The sequence below is a fragment of the Hyaena hyaena genome, unplaced genomic scaffold (genome assembly GCF_003009895.1).
Source record: "Hyaena hyaena isolate Hyena2069 unplaced genomic scaffold, ASM300989v1 scaffold_348, whole genome shotgun sequence".
Lineage (NCBI taxonomy): Eukaryota > Metazoa > Chordata > Mammalia > Carnivora > Hyaenidae > Hyaena > Hyaena hyaena.
The window spans coordinates 1,082,031-1,104,759 of record NW_024080981.1 but is presented as its reverse complement, the minus strand read 5'-3'; the positions used below and the strand labels follow the sequence as shown (position 1 = coordinate 1,104,759).

Here is a 22,729-nt window from a genome sequence, read left to right as displayed (position 1 = left end):
GTGCCCTGATCTCACAGGGGCAAGCGGGCTCCCGGGTGTGGGACCTCATTCTGAGGGACAGCACTATGCGTACCCTGTATGGACTGTCTCCTTCCTGTAAGAGGTATTTATTCTTGAGCTGATTATAGAAAATAATTATATAAATCTGTTTTTTTAAAGGGATGAAAGACTAGCATAAAAACAAGTCATAATTCGACTGTGCAGAGATTTACAACTGATATTTCAATTTCCTTGCCTCCTGTCCCTAGTGCTTTACATGCTTTTTCTTCAAATCCAGACATTTCTGTTCATGTAATTTAGGTACACATTCAGCATCCTAGCAATAGGCTGCAGGAGTATGTGATGATCATGACCTCTGTACGGTGCTCCTCCTCTACACTGGCACACAAGCAAAGGAAGGCTGACAATCCCTCGTCCGGCATTTGGAAATTCAAAAGCCTCTGCGATACCACGGGAAGGGAGAACAGATTAGTGGCTGGCAGGGATGAACGTGGCGGGGGAGGGGGGAGACGACCGTGTGGTGACAGAACTGGTCTTTATCAGAGCCTAGCAGTGGTCACGCGCGTCCACACCTGGGAGGGAGACAACACCATGCAGAACTCCACACACACATACTTACCTCCCCAGACAACCGCACGGTGCCATTTCAGGTCATTAATCAGCCTTGAGCTCTCCCTTCTCAGGGCAGAGGGCTCGTTCACTGCACTCTGGACGGACACTGCAGCCCCAAGCCCAGGGTTTTCACGGGAACCCGCTCTGGGATGTGGGAGGCAATGAACTGTGGCATTTCCTTCACCATTCGGATTCTGGGGACGCGTCCCTGCCTGGACTATAACATGTGTGCCCCCGTGGGGAGGAGGGGTGGGTGCCAGCAAGGTCGGGGGGAGCCCGTGGGGAGCAGGAAGTGCAGGGGAAGTCTCCACACTCTGCCTAATTTTGCTGTGGACCTAAATCTGCTCCGGAAAATGAAGCCTATTTTGGAAAGAATGCGGGCAGAGAAAATGAGGTTTGTTATGTTCCCACTTACGGCTGAATCCTTGAGTTAAAGAAGCATGATTGGACATGAGTGGTTATTTACAACACAGGAGCACTGGCTTTTGAAAAAGCACAATCAGTACTGTTGGAGAGTTCTGAGCAGAAAGGACGACATGAGGTCCTCTGTGCATTAACCTGTCACCAGCAAGGTCACTTGTGACAACCCTCCTAGGCGTCCTCTGCTGATGTGTACACATCACCAGATTTCTAGATAAAGTAGGTTGAATTGCTCAGACCTTTCTTTCAGTTCAAGTCTCTTTCCTTATTTTTTTAAAACATGGTTGATATATTTAAATTTTTTAACATTTATTTTTGAGAGAGAGAGCATGACCTGGGAAGGGGCAGAGTGAGAGGGAGAGAATCCTAAGCAGTCTCCATGCTCAGCACGACCTATGTAGGGCGCGAACATGAACTGTGAGATCGTGACCTGAGCTGAAATCAAGAGCTGGACGCTTAACTGACTGAGCCACCCAGGTGCCCCTCTCTTTCCTTCTTAATACTTGGTCACAAGGACATAGAAACTCGAACCTCACAATCTGTATGATCGTGAGCTATGAGAGTGTTACACGAAATGTGAACAGAATGGCGTTATTCATACAAGCCAAGAAGGGGAAACCACCCAAAGGCCTATCACTTAACGGATACCCTTCGGCGGTACGCGTGGACAGTCACACCTTTAAAAATGTATACTTCCCGTGACCCAGCAATTCAACACCCAGGAATTTATCTGGCAAATTATGATGGTTTGTATATTTGGCTACGAGGCTGTTTATCACAGCGCTGTGCACAGCAGTAGGAAACTGGAGGAAAAACCCTCTCAACATAAGTAGTGGTTAGATAAACTCAGGTATAACATTATGCAGTCATTACCACGATTACTTTATACTGCTCCTTAATGACCCACAAAGATACTCAAGGTGTTCTTGAATAAAAACTGGTTTTAAGTAGCATGGTCCCATTTTTATAAAAAGAAATATTTACCAATGTATACTTATGTACAGAAAAAGTACTACAAGCATATTACTCCCAAGTATTAGCGGTAATTCTTCCTAGAGGCTGAAACAGTAAAGAAGTATTTTCATATAATTTATATAAAATGTTGAAAATAGATAAACCCATGATTTCCCACAACTAGAGGAACAGCTCACAGAAGCTACTCCACAGCTCACTGGCAGGATCGTCATTTTCAAGGACAGGATGTTTTATTTTTTTTTTGTTTTATTTTCGTAATGTTTTTTTTTTTTTTTTTTTTTTTTTGACACAGAGAGACAGCCAGAGAGAGAGGAGGAGGGGAGGAGGGGCAGAGAGAGAGAGGGAGAAGGAGAATCCCAAGCAGGCTCTGAGCTGTCAGCACAGAGCCCAACACGCAGCTTGTACTAACAAGCCATGAGATCGTGACCTGAGCCGAAGCCGGAAGCTTCATTGACTGAGCCACCCAGATGCCCCCAAGGACAGTATATTTTATACCTCCACCTGCTTTCTCAGTCCACAACTATATACCACACTTGCATACCAAAGAGACCAGAGTTGCCCTCTGTTGTACAAGAAATCCCCCTGTAAAACAGATCTCATCCTGCAATTTGCTTTGAGTACAGAGACCTATCCATCTAGATAGCTATGTGGAAGGCCATAGCTCTAGGGACAACTAGTATCTGAAACCATGGTGACCGCCATAGTCACAGCTACCCCCATAGCTAGAAGAACCCCTACACCTACAGTGACCGCTGTACCCAGAGTGAGCACTAGAGCATGAGGCATGACCTCCGTGAGGAACTCCTAAATATGCCCAGTCATTAACACAAGGGTTCTATCCATACCATCCTCAAATACAAAAGTCAACGATGCGCACGCGCATGTATACACACACCAGTGTTCAGTCCGCCATAGCCACATTCCTAGGAGGCGGGGATGCAAGGCACATATTTGCCCTTCTCCGACAACAGCACAGCTCACGGTGAGTGCGTGACATGTATGATTTGCCAAGGCATGGAGAGTCACATACCAGTGGGGAGATTCTATCTAGAACTGGTGGGGGGGGGGGCATGAAATGTTCAAGTATTTAAGGACTTTTGTGACTATTCTAGACTTCTAACACACATAACCAGGACTTTCAGATTTTTTAAAAATGTTCATTATAGAAAAACTGGTAGCAGAAACGGAACATAAAAAATAAAAAAAGTTAAAAATAAATAAGGAAAAAGGTTTGTTTCAAACTGACCCATGGATACAAAGTCAAATCAAACAGGAAAAAACTGGCAGAACATGGCTGCCTAAGCTAACCACTGGGGATACCATTCCTCAGTGTTGTGGAAAGTCTCTAAGGCCTGGATGTCTTGCACCCCCCACCTCAGAGATGAGAAAGGTCACCCTCCAGCCAGAGCACCAAACAGCTACTGTCCCAGAACAATCTTTGAGGAGAACCCTCCCAAGCACAGGAAGGCTGTGGCCCTGGATGCGGGCCAGCACCAGCAGAGGGCCTGTCCCTTTGGGCACTCCCCTGGTCTGCTCTCCCCTCCCATCCCCACTGAGTTCCTTGGGTCAACTTATCATGGGGTTTCGGACAACACACCAGTGCAGGTGATCTGGGGGTGCTAACGACCCCCCCTCCTCCACTCTGGATCCTTTACCAGCTGAGAACAGACGCAAAGAGCCAGAGGAAGATGAGGCAAAGGGTTGGCTTCCCAAAGGGGCCATACAAGTACACCATCAATGCCAAGGTTACCGGCTTCCACAAAAGCGTACGATGTGAGAAGACACAGCCCGTAGCCAAATGGAAGCTTCCCATTCGTCATCTCCTGTCTCACGAAATCCCCTTGGAGCTCACTTGGGGAAAGCTGGGTTCCCAGACCAGATCAGAGAGTTCACAGCCTCTGAGAGCGCACTTCCCCAGCCAGCAGCAGAAAGGGCCCTTCAGGGTCCAGGAGAAAGCACTTCATGCCATGAGCCCCACGCAAACGTGGCCCCAGAGGGTCATCAGCTGAACCAGTCAAACACGTCCCCCTCCCCTCCGTGGGGAGGCATGCACGAGAGGGTGTGTGCCACCTGAGTCCCCCTCATTGCAGCAAACATTTACTGGGCTGCTGGGGAAACATGAGAAAACCCGGCACCTACTTTGGGAAGCCAAGCCCAGCAGGGGGCAACAGGCGCTCCAGGAGGGGAACAAAGGCAAGACGCGCGCCCCAGGGCCGCTGGGAGAGAGGAAGAAACCTCTGAGGCCGCGGTTAAGGGATGGGTAGCTTAGCACTTGATGGAAAATGAGCAGGAATTCACATGGTGGAAGAAAAGCATTTTAGGCAGAGAAACAGCACGCAAAGGCCCTGAGAGGTGCAACTACCAGTCCATCTGCATATTCGGAGCGGAAAGGGCCCTAGTGCTCTGTGGCAGAGAGACCAGTCAGCGAGCTAAGAGCATGAAACTATCCTGGAGGCAGTGGGGGGCCTGCTGTTTTGCTTCCTTAAAAATTTTTCCCTATATTTAATTAAGAAAAAATCCACACATACTGAAAAAGTTGCAAACATCATACCGTGAACACTCCTATCCACTCCCTGAATTCCATCACTAACGTTCTGCATTATCTGCTTTATCGTATGTCCATCCACCCATCCGTCTGCCCATCTATCAGTGTCTTTTATGTTTATGCTGCATTTCAAAGTCGCAGACATCAGTACACTCCACCTTGAACCTATTATTTATTACCCAGGGTTACACATTTGCTTATGATGCCTTTTCTAAGGTAAAATTTACATGTGGTAAGATACACAAATCTTCTGTATGCCACTTGATAAATTCTGGCACATGCATACACCTGCAAAACTCAACCCCCCACCAAAATATACAACAGAACCGTCACCCCAGAAAGTCCTCTAATGTCCCTGCCTAATGAATCCCTGTCCATATCCCAACCTGGGTAGCCATGGATCTCATTTCTGACATTATAGATCAGTTCTGCAAGTATTTGAATTTCATAAGATGGGGCTCATATAGTTAGGTATACTCTTTTCATGGACTTCTTTCACTCAGCATAATGTTTTTGACACTCATGCACATTTTCATAGCAGTAATTCAATCTGTTATATGAATATATAAACATATCACAAATTTGTCTATCCATTCTTCTGTGGGTACTGGGGCTGTTCCCAATTTTTTGTTTTTGTTTTCCTATTATAAATGCTTCTATGAATATTCTTTAGAAGACTTTTTTGGACAGAAGCTCTCATTTCTCGTGAATAGGAGTGAAACTGCTGAGTCACTGGCTCGGTCTATGTTCATTCACTTTGATAGGAAACTTTACATTCCCACCGCCAATACAGGACACTTTAAGTTAACCCACATCCGCACCAACATTTGGTATTGTCAGTCTTTCTAATTTCAGCCATTCTGGTGGGTGTGTTACGGCAGCTCATTTGGAGTTTAATTTGCATTTCCCCAATGAATAATGATTTTGAGCGGCTTCACAGAACTTCTATATAAAGTGTCTGTTTGAATCTTATGCTTGTTTTTTAAATTGAGCTATTTGTCTTTTCATTGTTACACAATAGTTTGAAACAGAGGACTGGCCAAATCAGTTTCATGTTCCTGATGGTTCTCTCGGGCAGCTGTCTGAAAGACACACTGGGACTTGAAGGTCAGTTATGAGGTAAACGACTGAAGGGGAGGAGGTGTGGGCCCGGGCTTGAGGGGAAGCAAAGAGAATATTCCAAAGTCAAACAACACTAAGAGACTGGACTAAGAGACTGGACTGGAGTGAGGGGCTCAACAAAGCCTCTCCTCAGAAGGCCAACTATAACTCTGGCCAATCCAAGACAGCCATGTCCGGAGACAGATTTAGGTCCAGTGAGAAGAACTGGAGGCTGTGGCCTCTATGCCCCAGGCTGCTCTCATTACCCCCCCGCCCCAGGTCTGTCAGCAGCTAGTTCGACCAGAGAGGTGTGGAAAGGCCACAAAACCCTGCCACTGCCAAAGGGCCTCATGTGACTCAGAGCTACATGTGGCAAGCTCAGTGGCACGTGGGCAGGAAGAGCCGGTAGGTCCTCCAGCCTCAGCAAACCACCAAGCAGTCAACTGGCTAGGGATTCAGTACAGAGGTGAGGAGCTAAGACAGCCATAGGGGGCTTGATACACTCTCCACACAGCCTTCTTTGCCTGAAGCTGAGCACATGCCCAGCAGAGGCAGTCTGGCACTGGCTGAAGGCCAGTTGTGGAGATCAATGGAGCAGACCGAATCCAGTAACAAAACCTTACACTTGCGGTCAACCGATTTTCACCAGGGGAGCCAAGACAATTCAGTGGGGAAAGGATAATCTCATCAGCAAATTGTGCCAAGATAATTGGACAGCCACATGGAAAGGAATAGCCATACACAGATTAACTCAAAATGGAATGGCAAAGACCTAAAACTAGAAGCTAAAACTATAAAAGTTTTAGAAGATGTAAGAAAAAAATCTCTATGCCCTTGATTATTCTTAAATAGTACAACATAATTCATAAAAGAAAGAAATCAATAAATTGACGTTTATAAAGAAATAAGTACTCAACAAACAACAAGAAGAAGAAAAGGAAAAGACAGCCACAGATTGGGAAAAATATTTTCAAGATCACATACCTGATAAAGGATTTGTATCCAAATTATATAAAGAACTCATAAAAGCAAAAACACTTGGATTTTTTAAAGGGGCAAAAAATCTGAACAGACTTCACCAAAGAAGATAATAATGTAAAAATATGTTCAACATCACGTGTCATGAGGGAAATGCAAATTTAAAAAATGAGGAGATACACCTCCTAACTATTAACATGTCCCAAGTCCAAAAGAGCTGACAATTCCACTTGCTGACGTGGATGTGGAGCAACAGAAATTCTCATCTGTTGTTCCAAGGAAAGCAAGATGGTGCAACCACTTTAGAAGAAAGACAGCTCAGTCGTTGATCATAAAGTCAAAAGTGGACTCACCATATGACTCAGCAATCGTACACCCGGGTACTCACCCAAGTGAACTGAAAACTTAACGTCTACAAGAAAACCTGTATGTAAACATTTAGAAATGTTTACAGCAGCTTTATTCATAATCATTAAAAGCTGGATGCAAGCAAGATGTCCTTCAATATGTCAACAGATACGCAAAAGTAGTACATCTGGACAAGGGAATATTATTCAATGCTACAAAGAAATACACCAGTGAGCCGTGAAAAGACACAGAAGAACCTCCAAAGCATACTGCTAAGTGAAAGAAGTCATTCTGCAAGGCCTACATGCTGTATGGTTCCAATTATAGGACATTCTGGAAAAGACAAAACTATAAAGAAGTAAACACACTAGTGGTTGCACTAATGGAAACCAGATCGGGGCTCAGGAATGGGAGGGTAGCTGGGTGCAAAAGGGACACACAGAAAAACATTTCTGGTGATACAACTGCTCTGTATGGTACCTTGGTGGTGGACACATGACTATGTGCATTTGTAAGAACCCATACCTGTATATTACTAAGAGTGACCTTTAATGTATACGAGCAAAAGAATGAAACAAAGCATCAACTAGGTGGGTGGGAGATGCCAGGACGGAACGTAGACTGTGACAAGTGGATCTAACTGCATGAGAAAGGTAGGACACGGCTGCCGGACGGAGGCGGAGGACAGATAAGGGGGCTGACCCAAGTCACCCAGAAAAGTGCTATTTTGACTAGAAACTATAAGGTAAAGACACAAGAATCTACACACAAACCCTGTACTCTCAACAGTAAAGCTGTTTCTCATGGGAGCATGAGCTGACAAATCTGACTGTGCTACCCATGATACCGGAATTGAGCAAGTAAGCAAATGGTTGATGAATGGCAGGTTTCTCCCTGTCAGAGGGGGGAGTTACAGAGAAGCAAAAAAGGAAGGCCAAAATAAAGCTTTCGGCACTGGATTATAGTTGGAGTTAACTAAGAATTCATGCTGAGGTGAATGTACATGCTGATGAATAGAGAAATAATTATAGATACATGTGTATACATGGTTTGGTATACATCCATCTATTTATCGCCTACTTCTGCCCACTGAAAGGGCATAGAAGTAGCGACACCCCACAAAGTGATGAACACACTCAACACTCAGATCTTCGTTTCTAACATCAATCACTTCCGGTGAGGAAGAGAACAAGGTACTGAATAGGGTACCCAAGGAAACATTCCCAGCAGGCAACGGTGTTTCGGAAGTGAACAAGACCAAGGAAGTGGAAGAGCACCAGAAGAAGCCGGGAGAAAAGAGTGTGAGGCAGCAGATGGTCACTGGGGACCAAAGAGCAACTCAGGACTGGGAGCACACATGAGGGTGTAGACCCAGAGGACCAATGAAGAGCTGAAACTTACTGGCCTCAAGTTGCTCAGTGAAAATGCTAGGGAGTGGAGGTGGTTGACCGGGACCGGCTAACAAGAGGCGGCCAGTGTCCCCCAGGAACAAAACATGGGACTCCTGAAAGGCCAACACATATTTTCATGAGAAAAAAAAAATGTAACAGATAACCTATTATTTCACAAATAAACTCCAAAACTACAGTTGAGTCAATGTGCCTAAGACCCAAAGTTGGAAAAATACATTAATTAGGCTTGTTTTTATGCTGAAGATCATCATGTATTGAAATGAGTTTTCTCTTCCCTTGTGGCATCAGCATGTCTGCATAGAGGCGGGTGTCTGAGAATTTCATCGTGTGCTCATCATAAGCAGGTTTCAGGCTCACGCTTGTATTTTTTGCCGGGACCCCCTTTATTTTAATGATGCTTATAATGACAGACAGTATAACTTAAGCTAACAATTGATTATTCTTTAGAAGAGAAATTCAAATATGAGCCTAATTAAAGAATTTCCCAACACTTCTTCCTTGCTAAAACATGTACTGTTAATAAGGAAGCCCCCGACGTGCCATTCAGACTTTCATCCGTGTGCACACTTCCACATGCTATCGCTGCCTGCATCTCACCATCTGGAAATACCATTTGTCACCCAGGAGTAATTGGCCAATTTGCTGGGTTTGCCCTTTAAACATTCCATGTTCTTCTGACACCTGTGAGTTTCATTTAAAGGCTTTTAGAAATTTTTACTCAAGATGACATTGTCTGGAAAGGGGATTTGAAGGACAGATGTGACTACACTATCCTTTAATCAGAAGAGAACATGGTTCCATATGAAAGGCACACAGTCCCCCACAAGAAGGGAGCACGGGCTGATGCCACAGCCAGGACTGCGGGGAGCGTAGCAGGGTTACCAGCAGATGCACGCCTAACTCATGCACGCCTAACCACAGTAAGTCACAACCACAGCTCACCATCACAACAGGCTACAGCCACAAGTAGCAATCACAAATTCCAACCATAACTTATTTTGTCACATTAAATCTGGCTGATGGTCTTCATGGTAGGATCAGTTCTTGATGTGTATTTAAGATAAAAGGTTCACATCTTTGGTGGTTTGCGGGGAGGGCATGACTAGGAAGGGTCGGCATGACGGAGTTTCCTTGTGGTGATGGAACAGTTTTGTTTTCTGCATCCTGATTGGTCATGGTTACTGAAATACACACGTGATAAAATTTCATAGACCCACACGTGTACGCATGCGTGTACACACACACACACACGCACACACTGATGCACACTGAGTACAGGAACACACTGATGCAGTCCGAATCAGGTCTGTATGTGACTTAGTAACAGTCTGTACCAAGGTCAGCTTCCTGGCTTTGACAACGTACAACAGTTATGTGAGCCATCATCATCAGGGGAAGCTGGGTGAAGAGCACACAGAAATTCTCCTGAACAATTTTTATAACTTCCCGTGAGTTTTAAAGTATTTTAAACTAAAAAGGTATTTTAGAAGACACTAGACTTGCTATGGGTCTCCTAAAAAATGCTTGTCATGATGAACTTTGCTCTTCCCATCCCAAGATCCCCAGGCTGGAGGTGGGAATTGTTCCCAGTGAGTCCCCTGACCCGTGGTCACCGTACCTGGTGCTGCCTGGGCAAGAGGCACCTTGGCTTAGGGACATCAAGGGGAACATCTGGCTTTTCCAAATTGGCTTATACATTCCCGCTTGGAGTTGCACAGCCCACATTCTTCCAAGTTGTCAGCAGAATGTCTGGCAACTATCTCTCCCATCGCAGAGGCTGAGTAAGGATGGCTCACTCAACCTGGTCGCCATGTAATCACGTTTATAATGAGAATAAGGTATTTAGACGAGCCAGTGCTCCTAACTTTACCTTTGTCAGGTTTGTATTCCCCGCCACCTAATATGTCTTCAAGATCCTTGTCTGAAAAACCTAGAGAAAACAAAATACACATTTTAATTCCAAAACACCATTTACAGGGACAAAAATCTTATATTAATGTTGTCCAACATCCCCAGAAGAGGACTTCCAGTTAAGAATACCCTCGATGAATATGGTAGGCAAAACTCTCACATGGGCCCCTGATTCCCTCCAGCTAGAGTACACACCTTGTTTAATATCCCATCACTTTGAGCATGAGTGGGACCACGAATGAGGCTGCCATCACTACCCTGTGACTGGGTTAGATTAGGTGCCAAGGGTGAAAAGATTTTGCAGATGGAAATAAGATCCCAAATCAGTTTGGCTTTGTGTGAATCAAAACGGAGATTACGTTTGGTGGGCCTGACCCAATCAGATAAAGCCCTTTAAACCAGGGTGAAGCCTTCCTGAATTCCACCACTAGAAGCAACAGAGCTAGTCTTCCTCTCTGCGCTTTCCCTGGTCTCTTTCTCCTGCTGGTCTTAAAAAAGCAAGGAGCCATGAACTTGGAAGAGAACCCAACTGCAGAGGAGACCGGACCTGGCAGACACCATGATTACAGCTATATGATGCCCTGAACAGAAAACCCAGCTTAGCAGTTCCTCAACTCCTCACTCACCAAAGGAAACTGTGACTGAATAAACGGGTGCTGTGTTAACTCACTAAACTCATGGTAATTTGTTGGCAGCAACAGAAAACTAATATGAAGAAACAAAAATTTTATTCTGTATTAACCATTTAGGACACAATTTTAAATGTTCTGTGAGATGAAATGGGAAGTATGATTAAAGCATTTCTGCCATTTTTTTTTTTTATTCAAGTTTACTTACTCTGGGGAGGGCACTTGAGTGTTTCAGTTCTGAACTGCACTACCTGCTTTGTGCTATGGAATGAATGCTTTGCCTAGAAAGAATGAATGATGGCCAAACTATGGTTATGGTGTCTTGACTAGTTGACAGATGTTTCCTTGAAAATGAATAAAATGGGTGGTTACTACGAAGAACACCACTGGCAGTATCTACTGCCAATGGGAAGATTTCAAACAAAATGTGGAGTTTTGAAAACTCTATATCCACCACTCTGATCTCAGCAGCTTCCCAGTACTTAAAGACTTTATCTAAGGAGATGAGGTGATATTAGCAAATGTGAACTTGGGATACTGCGTATTGAAACAGGGGCATTATCTGGAAGTTCAAAAGCCCTCAGGACACCAATATTTCCGAATGACCAACGCATAATATGCAAAACCACAAATGAGTACAGGCACCATTAAAAGTGCAAGAGAGTCCTATGGCGTTGGACAGAATCACGTATGAAAAGTTCATCGGTATGGTCACATCACACACTGCAGTTAAATAGTAAGAAATGGCCACTGGTCGAGTTTAGATGTCTTACTAAATAAAAATATCTACAGTGATCTGAAAAGTCTATGAAAATATTTCTCCCTTCTCAACTGAATATTTATTCATACAAGGCCAGATTTCCTTCATACACTTCAGCCGTCACAACACATTACAACTGAATCCAGAAACAGAGAGGGTCTAGCTTTTCTGCCTAGACATTATAGAAATTGGATACAATGATGCCACTTCTCCCACTAAATTTTGGTTTTGTATTGCCAAACAGTTATTTCTCACAAAGCCATGCTATTTTTGTTAACATGTATGGGTTTGTTGATCATTTTTAATGAATACATACTTATATATTTCTTTTCAATTTCAGTTCAAAGACAATATTGTTAGGTGTGACCCATGTAAACAAAAGCCTTTGAAATCCTCAGTGATTTGGGGATTCCTGAGACCAAAAAGTTCAGAAACTACTGTTTAGGGTTCTCTTGGACCTTGAAGTGCCCGCAGCCCTGCCATGCCCGCGTGGCTCTGTGGGTGGTTGTAGTTCATGAGCATTGACCCGGCCAGGGAGCCTGAGTGCTGGCTGGCGCTTTCAACCTGCTCTGACTTACCTCCTCCTCCTGCACTCGGTTTCTTGCGGCCATCGTCTCGATCATTTCGATCATCCAAGGCATCAGCCAAGTTAAAATCATTATCTGTGGTGGGCCCCAAAAGATAAAAGGGAAAGTCAACAGGTTAAGCTACAGAAAGCTCTTTGGACATTGGACCAAAGAGAGTTCCATGTTGTAATCCTTTCCTGCCCTCCTCAGAGCAGCCATGTTACCTGCAGGCTTGGCTGGAGCTCTGGTCGCTACTGGCCTCTTGGTTGTGGTGGTGCCATGGTCCCATCTCTCTAAAAGGGGAGGGAGGGCAGCAAGGAAAGCACGCTTAGTAACAAAATACAGCAGCCCCTTCAGGGCTCAGGTATGTCACATCATGAGTATGGTGCCACTGTCTCAGTCCTTGAGGCCCCTCTAAGGCTTCTGACAATCCCTTGGAGGAGGACAAAGAAATGCAGGAGGGTTAAATGAGAGGAGTTCTGTTCACTTTTCTCCGGAGGACTGGTGGTAAGGTGGACATGCTCCCACCACATAGGACCTGCGGATTCGTGGAGCTACATATTCAGCCTAGATCTGCTGGATCGGACCCCATGGTCCAGGGAGTTCAAGAGCTTGAGCACGACCCGTGGGGGCTTCGGGCTTTGGTTTCACCACTATCAACCTGGCACCAGAACCATAAATAATACTGCCCAGGGATGGACTAAGGTTATGTTCCCAGGCAGGTATTGGAGTGCCTTATCAATTGAAAGTAGAACACCAACAGAATATTTTATGGAAGCAGGGTTGTTACTACTGTAACTATTAGGTTTTTCAGCTCAACTGAAATACCTCTATTCTAATAGTCTCTTTTCTTGAGCTTAAAGAATGTTCCACAAACTGTTCTATAACTCGAGGCAGCAGAGGGAAAGGAAATTTAAGGGAGAAGAAAGGCAGACAGTACTGTATACAGCAAGCAATCAGAAAAGAAACAGCAATATTTGGGGGGGGGGTGGAAATCTCAGTGAGTTTTACAGATCAATAATGTAATCCTCAGGTGCCTGGGTGGCTCAGCTGGTTAAGCGTTTGACTCTTGATTTCTGCTCAGGTCATGATCTCATGGGATGTGGCATGGAGCCCAGCATTGGGCTCTGCTCTGGGTGTGCAGCCTGCTTAAAATATTCTCTCTCTCTCTCTCTCTCTCTCTCTCTCTCTCTCGATGATGATGGTCGTGGTGGTGGTGGTGATGGTGGTGGTGGTGGTGTAGTAATCCTCAAACTGCCTAGGTAATTTACAATGCATTACTTGTCTTTTCTAGATAGGGCCTAAGGATTGTCTGTGGATCAAGGAAATGTAAGTCTGAATCTTCTGGAAAGAGTATAAAAACACAGTAGGACAAGACCTGATATTTCTTACTAGGTAGAAAGGGAGACATTACATCATGATGAGGGTCAATCCACCAAGAACACCGAACAATCCTAAACCTATATGCACCAAACAACAGGGTGAAAACACACGGAAATAAAACTGATAGAGCTAAAAGAAAAAAAAAAAAAAACCACACAATTATAATTGGGACTTCAATGCTCCACCATCAGCAACTGACAGAACTACTAGAATGAATATCAGCAACGACAGAGAACTGAACCACACAATCAATTAAACATCCACTCCTCTCAGTTGCATCAGGATAAGGAATTTTTTAAGCACACGTGAAACATTCACCAGAAAACCAAGTTCAATAAACTTAAAAGCACTGAAATTATATAGAGTGGGGTCTCTGATGGTAATGGAATCAAACTAGAAACAAAAATGCCATAAGAAAACAAGAAAATCTCTAGGTACTTAGAAATAAACAATACATTTCCAAATAAAACCAGGGTCAGAGAGAAAGTATCACAGAAAAAATTTTAGACATAACTATATGAAAACCACCACCACCACTAAAACACACAGGATGCAGCTAAAGTAGTGCTAAGGGAAGTTTCTAGCATTAAATGCTTAAATTAGAGATGAAGAAAGGTCTCAGATCAATAATCTAAGTTTTTAACTCCAGATGCTAGAAAATGAAGTGCTAAATAGCAGGGAAACAAACCCAAAGCAAATAAGACAGAAGGAAGTAAGAGCACCTAGAAAACACCCATCGCTATCATCAGACTTACTGGTGAAAGACTGAATGCTCTCTTCCTAAGATCAGGAACAGGGCACAGATACTGCTCTCACCAGTCTGATTTAATATAGTACTAGAAGTTCCAATATTGTGACAGGAAATAAAAGACATACAGATTGGAAAGACAGAAGTAAACCTATTCCTAAATTGCAGATGGCATGATCTTCTACATAGAAAATTCTAAGAAATCTACAAAAAAAAACTCTTAGAACCACTGAGTTCAGTAAGGTCTCAGGATACAGGATCAACAATATCAAAACCAATCATATATACCAGCAATAAACATATGGAATCTGAAAAAACACATTTCATTTACAATTGTGCCAAACAAAATTATATATTTAGGTGTACACTTAATAACTATGTATAGGACCTGCACGGTGAATGTTATAAGAAGCTAATGAGAAAGACTGAAAAAGACCTAAATAAATGGAGAGACATACTACGTTCATGGATTGGAAGACTCAAAGACATTAATTCTCTCTAAATTGTTCTATATGTTTAACACCAGTCCTACCAAAATCCCAGCCAGTTTCTTGATAAACTTACTCTAAAATTTGTATGGAAAGGCAAAAGCCCCAGCATAGCTAAAACCATCTTGACAAAGAATAAAGTGGAAGGAATCAGTCTACCCACTAGTAAGGCTTACTTTATAGTTATGGTCATCAAGACATCAGCAGAGGGCAGACACACAGATCAACGGAACAGAATTAAAAATCCAAAAAGACCTGCCCAAATATTCTCACAAGATTTTGGTAAGGTGCAAAGGCAAAAATGGCAGGAGGAGAGTCTTTTCAACAAATGATGTCCATCGGTGGAGCAACTAGATATCCAAAGGAAAATATAATGAACCTTAACCTAATCTTCCTGCTTTATACAAAAATTAAACTCAAAATGGATGAAATTTTTTGTCTCAAATGTAAAGTGTAAATCTACACAACTTTAAGAAAACAGAAAGAGCTCCTGGGTGGCTCAGTGGGTTAAGTGTTCGACTTTGGCTCAGGTCATGATCTCATAGTTCATGGGTTCAAGCTCTGCATGGGGCTCTGTGCTGACAGCTCAGAGCCTGGAGCCTGCTTCGGATTCTGTGTCTCCCTCTCTCTCTCTGCCCTTCCCCTGCTCACACTCTGTCTCTGTCTCAAAAATAAACACTAAAAAACGTTTAAAAAAAATAGAAGAAAATCTCTGGGACTGAGGGCTTGGTGAAGAGTGCACAGACTTGCTAACAAGACCATGCTGCGCGCCCGCGTGCACACACACACACACAAATGATAAGCCAGACCACATCAAAATTAAAACATTTCCTTTTGTGAAGGACCCTGTTAATAAGATGAAAAGACAAGCTACAGGTTAGGAGAAAATACTAGCAAAACACATATATGACTAATGACTGTGTCTAGAATATATGAAGAGCTCCTAAAATTCAAAAGAAAAATACAAACAATCCAATTAGAAAATGAGCAAAAGACATGCAAAAAAATTTCACCAAAAAGTTTATACAGATGTCCAATAAGCACATATGATTAAGGAAATGCAAATTAAAATCACAAGGAGATACCATCACATACCTACCAGAATGACTCGGATATAGTGGTAACACCAAGTACGAACTGACAAGGGCAGAGAAGCTGGACCACTCACACACTGCTGGTGGGAACATCACATGGTACAACCACTCTGGACACCACGTTGGCAACATTCTTTAAAAACTAACCCTACAACTATCATATAGACCCAGCAATTATACTCCTGGGCATTTACCCCAGAGAAAGGAAAACTTACATTCACGCAAAAACCTATATAGAAATGTTTACTGCCAAAAACTAGAAACAACCCAGATGACCTTCATAAACAAGCTGTGGTACATCTACATCATGGGACCCTTGTTATTCAGCAAGGAAAATGCAACAAACTATTGATACTTGCAATAACTTGGATAGATCTCAAGGGAATTCTGCTGAGTGAAAAAAAAATTCTGTGCATTAACAGTGAAGAAATCTTTGATTTAAGGGAAAACAGACAGATGCCACAGAAATCGCTCTCAGACAGTAATCTCTCAAAGAGTGTTCCATGAATCCCTCGGGGTCTGTGGGGTCATAACTATTTTCATAATCCTTTTCAGATGTGCTTTGCCCTTTCTACAAGGTGCAAAAGCAATAGCGTGTAAACCAACTGGCTCTTAGCATGAACCATGGCAGTAGCACCAAACGGTATGAGAATGCATTAGATTCTTCACTACACAATCGCAGGTGAAAGGGAATGACAGTTCTGGGGCACCGGCGGGGCTCAGTCAGTTAGGCAGCTGACTGTTGATCTCGGCTCAGGTCACGACCTTGCAGTTTGTGAGTCCAGTCCGAGGCCTGCGCTGGGCTCTGTGCTAATAGCAGGGAGCCTGTTTGGGATTCTCTCTCCCCCCACCTCTCTGTCTGCCCCTCCCCTATTCGTGTGCGTGCACTCTTTCTCTCAAAATAAATAAATAAACTTAAAGAAAGAGAATGACGGTTTTACTTAATGTCCTAGATGTACACAGCCTGTAGAATGCCAGCCCCTTGAGTAGGGGTGAGGGGCAGAAACCAGGTCACTCTCAAGATCAGGTTATGACATATGACAGAGGAGAAGGGATTTTGCAGATATAAGTATGATGCCAATCAATATGAATGAATTACTCAAAAGGGAGAATATTCTGAGTGATTCAGACGTAATCAGGTGCAAAGCCCTTGAAAAGAGGGCTTTCAGCCTTCCCTGAGCTGATGTTAAAGGTAGCTGACACTCACTCTCTTGTTGACCTTGAAGAAGTAGCCACTAGATCTGTAGCTGCACAGAAATGAATTTTGCCAAGAAAACTGACAGTGAGAGTATGTTACCTTTAATGGGAAAAGGGACTGTGTGGATGTGATCAAGCTAAGGACTCTGAGATGAAAACATTATCCTGGACTGCATAGGAAGCCCCAGGTAATTATAAGGGGAAGATATAGGCAGGAGAGCCATGGGGAGGAGACCGTGATGGGGGAAGCAGGGCTGAGAGTGAGGGAGAAATATGAAGACGCCACTTTGCGGGCTGTGAGGATGGAGGAGGGGCCACTAGCAACAGAATGCAGGTGGCCGGCCTCCAGAAGCAGGAAAAGGCAAGGAAACCGATTTCCCCCTAGAGCCTCCCAAAGGAACCCAGCCGTGCCAGTGCTTTCGTTTTCGTCCAGTGAAACCCACATCATATATTTCTCCAGAACTGTAAGAGAATAAATCTGTGCTGTTTTAAGCCAGCACACTGCTGTAATTCATTACAGTAGCAATAAGAAACTATAAATTTGGGGACTAGGATTAAGGTACTGCTGTAATAAATACCTAAACACGTGGAAGTGGCTATGGAATCAAGTAATAGACAAAGGCTGGAGGATTCTGCGGGGCATTGTAGATAAAGCCTAGTTTCCTTGAACAGACTGTCAGTAGAAATGTGGATGTTAACTAGTGATAGCTAATGAGGGTTCAGAAAGAACATGGTCGAGAATACTCCTATCATACTCGAGAGTCCTTAAATCATCACAAACTGACTGCTGTTTGTGTCAGATAGAAACATGGCTGTTAAAGGCTTTGCCAGTGAGGTCTCAGATGGAACTGAGGAACACGCTATTGGACAATGGCCGAACTGTGCGTCCTGTAGTTACGCAGAAAGCAGAACTCGTAAAAAATGAACTTGGATAGGCTAGCTGAGGAGGATCCCCCCCACACCAAAAAAAGGTTAAGGATCTGACCTCGTTTCTTCCTGCTGCCCATAGTAAAATGCGAGAGGAAACAAAGACTGAAGGCAGAACTCATAAGCAAACAGGACCCAGCACTTGATGATTTGGGAAACTTCCATCCTAACCCAATTGCAAAAAGTGCTAAAATGCACTGCCAGGAGAGCATGCTCTGAAGAGAGAGCCAATGGTGTGCCTGGAACACCTTATTATTAGTGCATTGGAAGGGTCAAAAGGTCAGCGTATTCAGTCACACAAAGGCTCTTTGAAGAAATTATACATGTGACTCATGGTTTCCCTCAGCCACCTCAGCAGAAGCCAGGAATAGAGATGGGATCATCCACAAAAGATGTGTGGAGGAGCCTCTTGTCCAGTGGAGTGATCTCCATGACACACAGGGGAGATCCATATGGTTCTGAGAATTTTATAGTAGCAGGAACACCAGCTTGGAGGTAAAGGGGACAGAAAAAGAACAAAAAGGAAGAAGGCTGTTTAGCCTCCCACAATTGTATAGGCGGATAGAACAACTCAGCTGCAACCATGTGCTATTTTTCATGGAAATGGAAGGATGGCTCTGAGGACAGAGCCTAATGGAGTCTGCCCAGTTGGACTCAAATTGCTAGAGATTAGTAAAATCCTCTTGCCTTATATTTTCTCACTCCTATAAATGGGATATCTCTGTTATCATATTTTTGGACGCAAATAACTGGTTTCTTGAGTTTCACAGGTATATAGATGGAGAAGGACTGTATCTTAGAACAGATTAAATTCAGAGCCTTACCTACACCTGACTTAGAGAATATAGGTGATGAGATTTGGGTCATCTGTGCTTATTAATATTTTGGAATCTGGGTCAATGATGTAATAGGTTGAAACTTGTGAAGAAGGTGGGACAGAGTGAACGCTGCCTGCATGTGAGAGGAATATGAATATTTGTGAGCCAGAGAGCAGATATATATGGTAGAAAGACAATGCTACCCCCCAACAAAGATGGCAATGTCCTAATTCCCAGAACCTGTGAATACATTTCCTTCCGTGGCAAAAGGTTCTACATGTGTTTTTAAGTTAAGAACACAGAGATGGGAAGACTATCCTGGATTATCTGTGTGGGTTCGATGCAATCACAAGGGTCCTTAAAAGAAAGAGAACCAGAGAGAAAGATCTGAAGATGCTACATGACACTGTTGGCTCTGAAGATGGAGGGAAAGGACCATGAGGTAAAGAACGTAGGCCTCTTGAAGAAGCTGGAAAAGCAAGGAAATCAATGCTGTCTATATCCCCCAGAAGAACACAGCTACGCTGACACACTGGTTTTAGCTCAGTGACAGCCAGATCAGATCTCTGATCTCAATGATTATAAGATAATAAAGGTATACTGTTTAAGCAACCTACTTTGCAGTGATTCATTACAGCAGTGACAGAAAACTAACACAACTTCAAACCGCAGAGCCCAGACTCAGCTGATATGTCAACTGCAGCTCCATAGAAAACACTGAATGGAGGACCCTGCGACACAGAACTCAAACTCCTGACCCAGGGGACTAAAAGAATGCATTGGTATGGTTCTAACTCAGTAATCTATGGCAACTGATTATGAGGTGATACAAAATTAATAGAAGGGAGCAGAGTGAAAGACAAATGGTCACATATTATATGATACTGTTTATATTAAATACTCAGAATAGATAAATCAACTGATATAGAAAGCAGATTGGTGATGGTCTGGGGAAAGGGAGGGGGAAAGGAGGAAAAATTGCTTAATGGGTAAGCAACTTAACTTTCAAGGGATGGAAATGTTTTGGGACTGGACAGACATGGTGGTTGCACAACACTCTGAATGTTTTAAAACGGCTAATTTATGTTATGTGAATTTTACTTCAATAATTGTTTTTAACAAAGAGGGATGGGGTGGAGGGTGGGGAGATCATGACCACAACTGCATTGTGCTCTACCACAACTCAGTTTTAGTAAAAGTACACATGGAAGGTGAGAATATGGCAAGTCCTTCCCTTGATATGACCATGCTTGCTTACTCCTCGGGCAGGCATCTGGTACACCAAGGTGCACCTCAATGTGAAAACCACACCAGTGGATAGGTTTTTATGGTAAGGAGACCACACGTGATAACCTACACGTGTACTTTTGAATCTAGCTCATCATCAGTTTAGAGATGATTTTAGGTGCAGAATTTCGGCTTGACTTTAAGCTGTAAGAAGAAAAAGTACAGCACACATGTGTGAAGAACGTTCTGGACGTATACCTATGTTATGGTGATAGATGTGGGGAGGAAACAAAAATTACAATGCTGAAACCATTATCTGAGCAATTCTCAGGAAAGCAATGGCCCCTTATGTAGTATTAGTTTAAAATCTGTAGGACTCCAATAGCTTATATAAAATTATTTTTTTCCAGATTAAAAAAAATCAACTGACCACACATGTAACGGTTTATTTTCAGACTGTTTGATCTAATCATGTTGATCCTATGCCAGTATCACACGGTCCTGATCAATTTAGCTTTGTGGAGTTCTGTCCCACTACAGATGGTTTCTAGAGAAGTCCCGTTTCTCTGAAGGTCTGTAGGTGCCATTTCAAGAGACCATTCCTTCACATGCATGTGGAAGCAGTGGCTTGGATTTGTGTGATTAAGATACTATTAACTACAGATTTTCTTGTCATGAACCTTTAAATGGGATTTATCATCCACAATTGAGATGAGGAAAGTCTAGCTGCTTACCAAGGAATTAGAATAGTAGGTCAACTTCATCAAAGCGGTGAGCTCCTAAAATAAAGACACCTATTTCTGTGAAGCTTTTCTCAAAATGACAAACTTAGAAAGATTCTCTGTGGCTCAGTAAATGCTGCCAACAATATGGCGCTCCTACCAGAAGGGAGTCTTTTTTCATATATGCTACAACATCATAGTAAACAAAACCGGCCAGGTTAGCCCAACTGTGGCTTAATGATGAAGTCTGTGGCCTTCCGAGGAAATAGGGACAATCATAAGCAGCTTTAGAGGGCAAAAACAGAAGCGTGCTTCCCCACTGAGATGATTACACACACAGCAAAAGGAAGACACAGAGGGAAGAGGGGTGGAGAGGGAAGGAAAGGGAGGAGGGAGGAAGGGAGGAGCAAAATTATGAAAGCAACATGGATGAACCTTGAAAATATTATGCTAGGTGAAAAATCTACACACTGAAAACTATAGAAGGCTTATGAAAGAAATTGAAGAAGACACCAAAAAAATGGAAAAATATTCCATGATCCTGGATAGGAAGAAATATCCTTAAAATGTCAATACTACCCAAAGCAATTGACATATTCAATGTAATCCCTATCAAAATAACACCAGCATTCTTCATAGAACTAGAACAAACAATCCTAAAATGTGTACGGAACCAGAAAAGACCCTGAATAGCCAAAGCAATCTTGAAACGGAAAACCAAAGCAGGAAGCATCACAATCCCAGACTTCAAGCTGCAGCACAAAGCTGTAATCATCAAGATAGTATGGTACTGTCACAAGAACAGACACTCAGGTCAATGGAACAGAATAGAGAACCCAGAAATGGAACCATAAGTGTATGGCCAACTAATCTTTGATAAAACAGGAAAGAATGTTCAATGGAACAAAGACAGTCTCTTCAAGTGGTGCTGGGAAAACTGGACAGTGACATGCAGAAAAATGAAACTGGACCACTTTCTTACACCATACACAAAAATTAACTCAAAATGGATGAAACACGTAAATGTAAGACAGGAAGCCATCAAAATCCTGAAGGAGAAAGCAGGCAAGAACCTCTTTGACCTTGGCCGTAGCATCTTCTTACTCAACACGTCTCCGGAGGCAAGGGAAACAAAAGCAAAAATGAACTATTGGGACCTCATCAAAACAAAAAGCTTCTGCCCAGCAAATGAAACAATCAGCAAAGCTAAAAGACAACTGACAGAATGGGAGAAGATATTTGCAAACCACATATCAGATAAAGGGTTTGCATCCAAAATCTATAAAGAACTTCTCAAACTCAACACCCAAAAAACAAATAATCCAGCAAAGAAATGGGCTAAAGTCATGAACAGACACTTCTCCAAAGACATCCAGATGGCCAACCGACACATGAAACAATGCTCAACATCACTCATCAGGGAAATAAAAATCAAAATCACAGTGAGATACCACTTTACACCCATCAGAATGGCTAACATGAACAACTCAGGCAACAACAGATGTTGGCAAGGAGGCAGAGAAAGAGGATCTCTTTTGCACTGCTGGTGGGAATTCAAACTGGTGCAGCTGGTCTGGAAAACAGTATGGAGGTTCCTCAAAAAATTAGAAATAGAACCACCTTACAACCCACCAATTGCACTACTAGGTATTTATCCAAGGGATACAGGTGTGCTGTTTTGAAGGGACACATGCACCCCAATGTTTACAGCAGCACTATCAACAAGAGCCAAAGTATGGAAAGAGCCCAAATGTCCATCAATGGATGAATGGATAAAGAAGACGTGGTATATATATACACAATGGAGTATTACTCAGCAATAAAAAGAATGAAATCTTGACGTTTGCAACTACGTGGATGGAACTAGA

At 43.1% G+C, this 22,729-nt stretch overlaps 1 protein-coding gene across 3 annotated transcripts in view; it reads right to left on the bottom strand.

Annotated features, from left to right (window-relative positions):
- The window catches only part of CD99L2 (CD99 molecule like 2), a 96,101-nt gene that overhangs the window by 8,427 nt on the left and 64,945 nt on the right, over positions 1-22,729 (bottom strand). For all 3 annotated transcript variants that reach the window (XM_039249883.1, XM_039249881.1, XM_039249882.1), the window contains exons 3-5: positions 12,482-12,550; positions 12,270-12,353; positions 10,262-10,321 (exon numbers count right to left, since the gene is read on the bottom strand). In XM_039249883.1, coding sequence (XP_039105814.1) covers positions 10,262-10,321; positions 12,270-12,353; positions 12,482-12,550 — 213 coding nt within the window. The remainder of the gene's footprint in view (positions 1-10,261; positions 10,322-12,269; positions 12,354-12,481; positions 12,551-22,729) is intronic.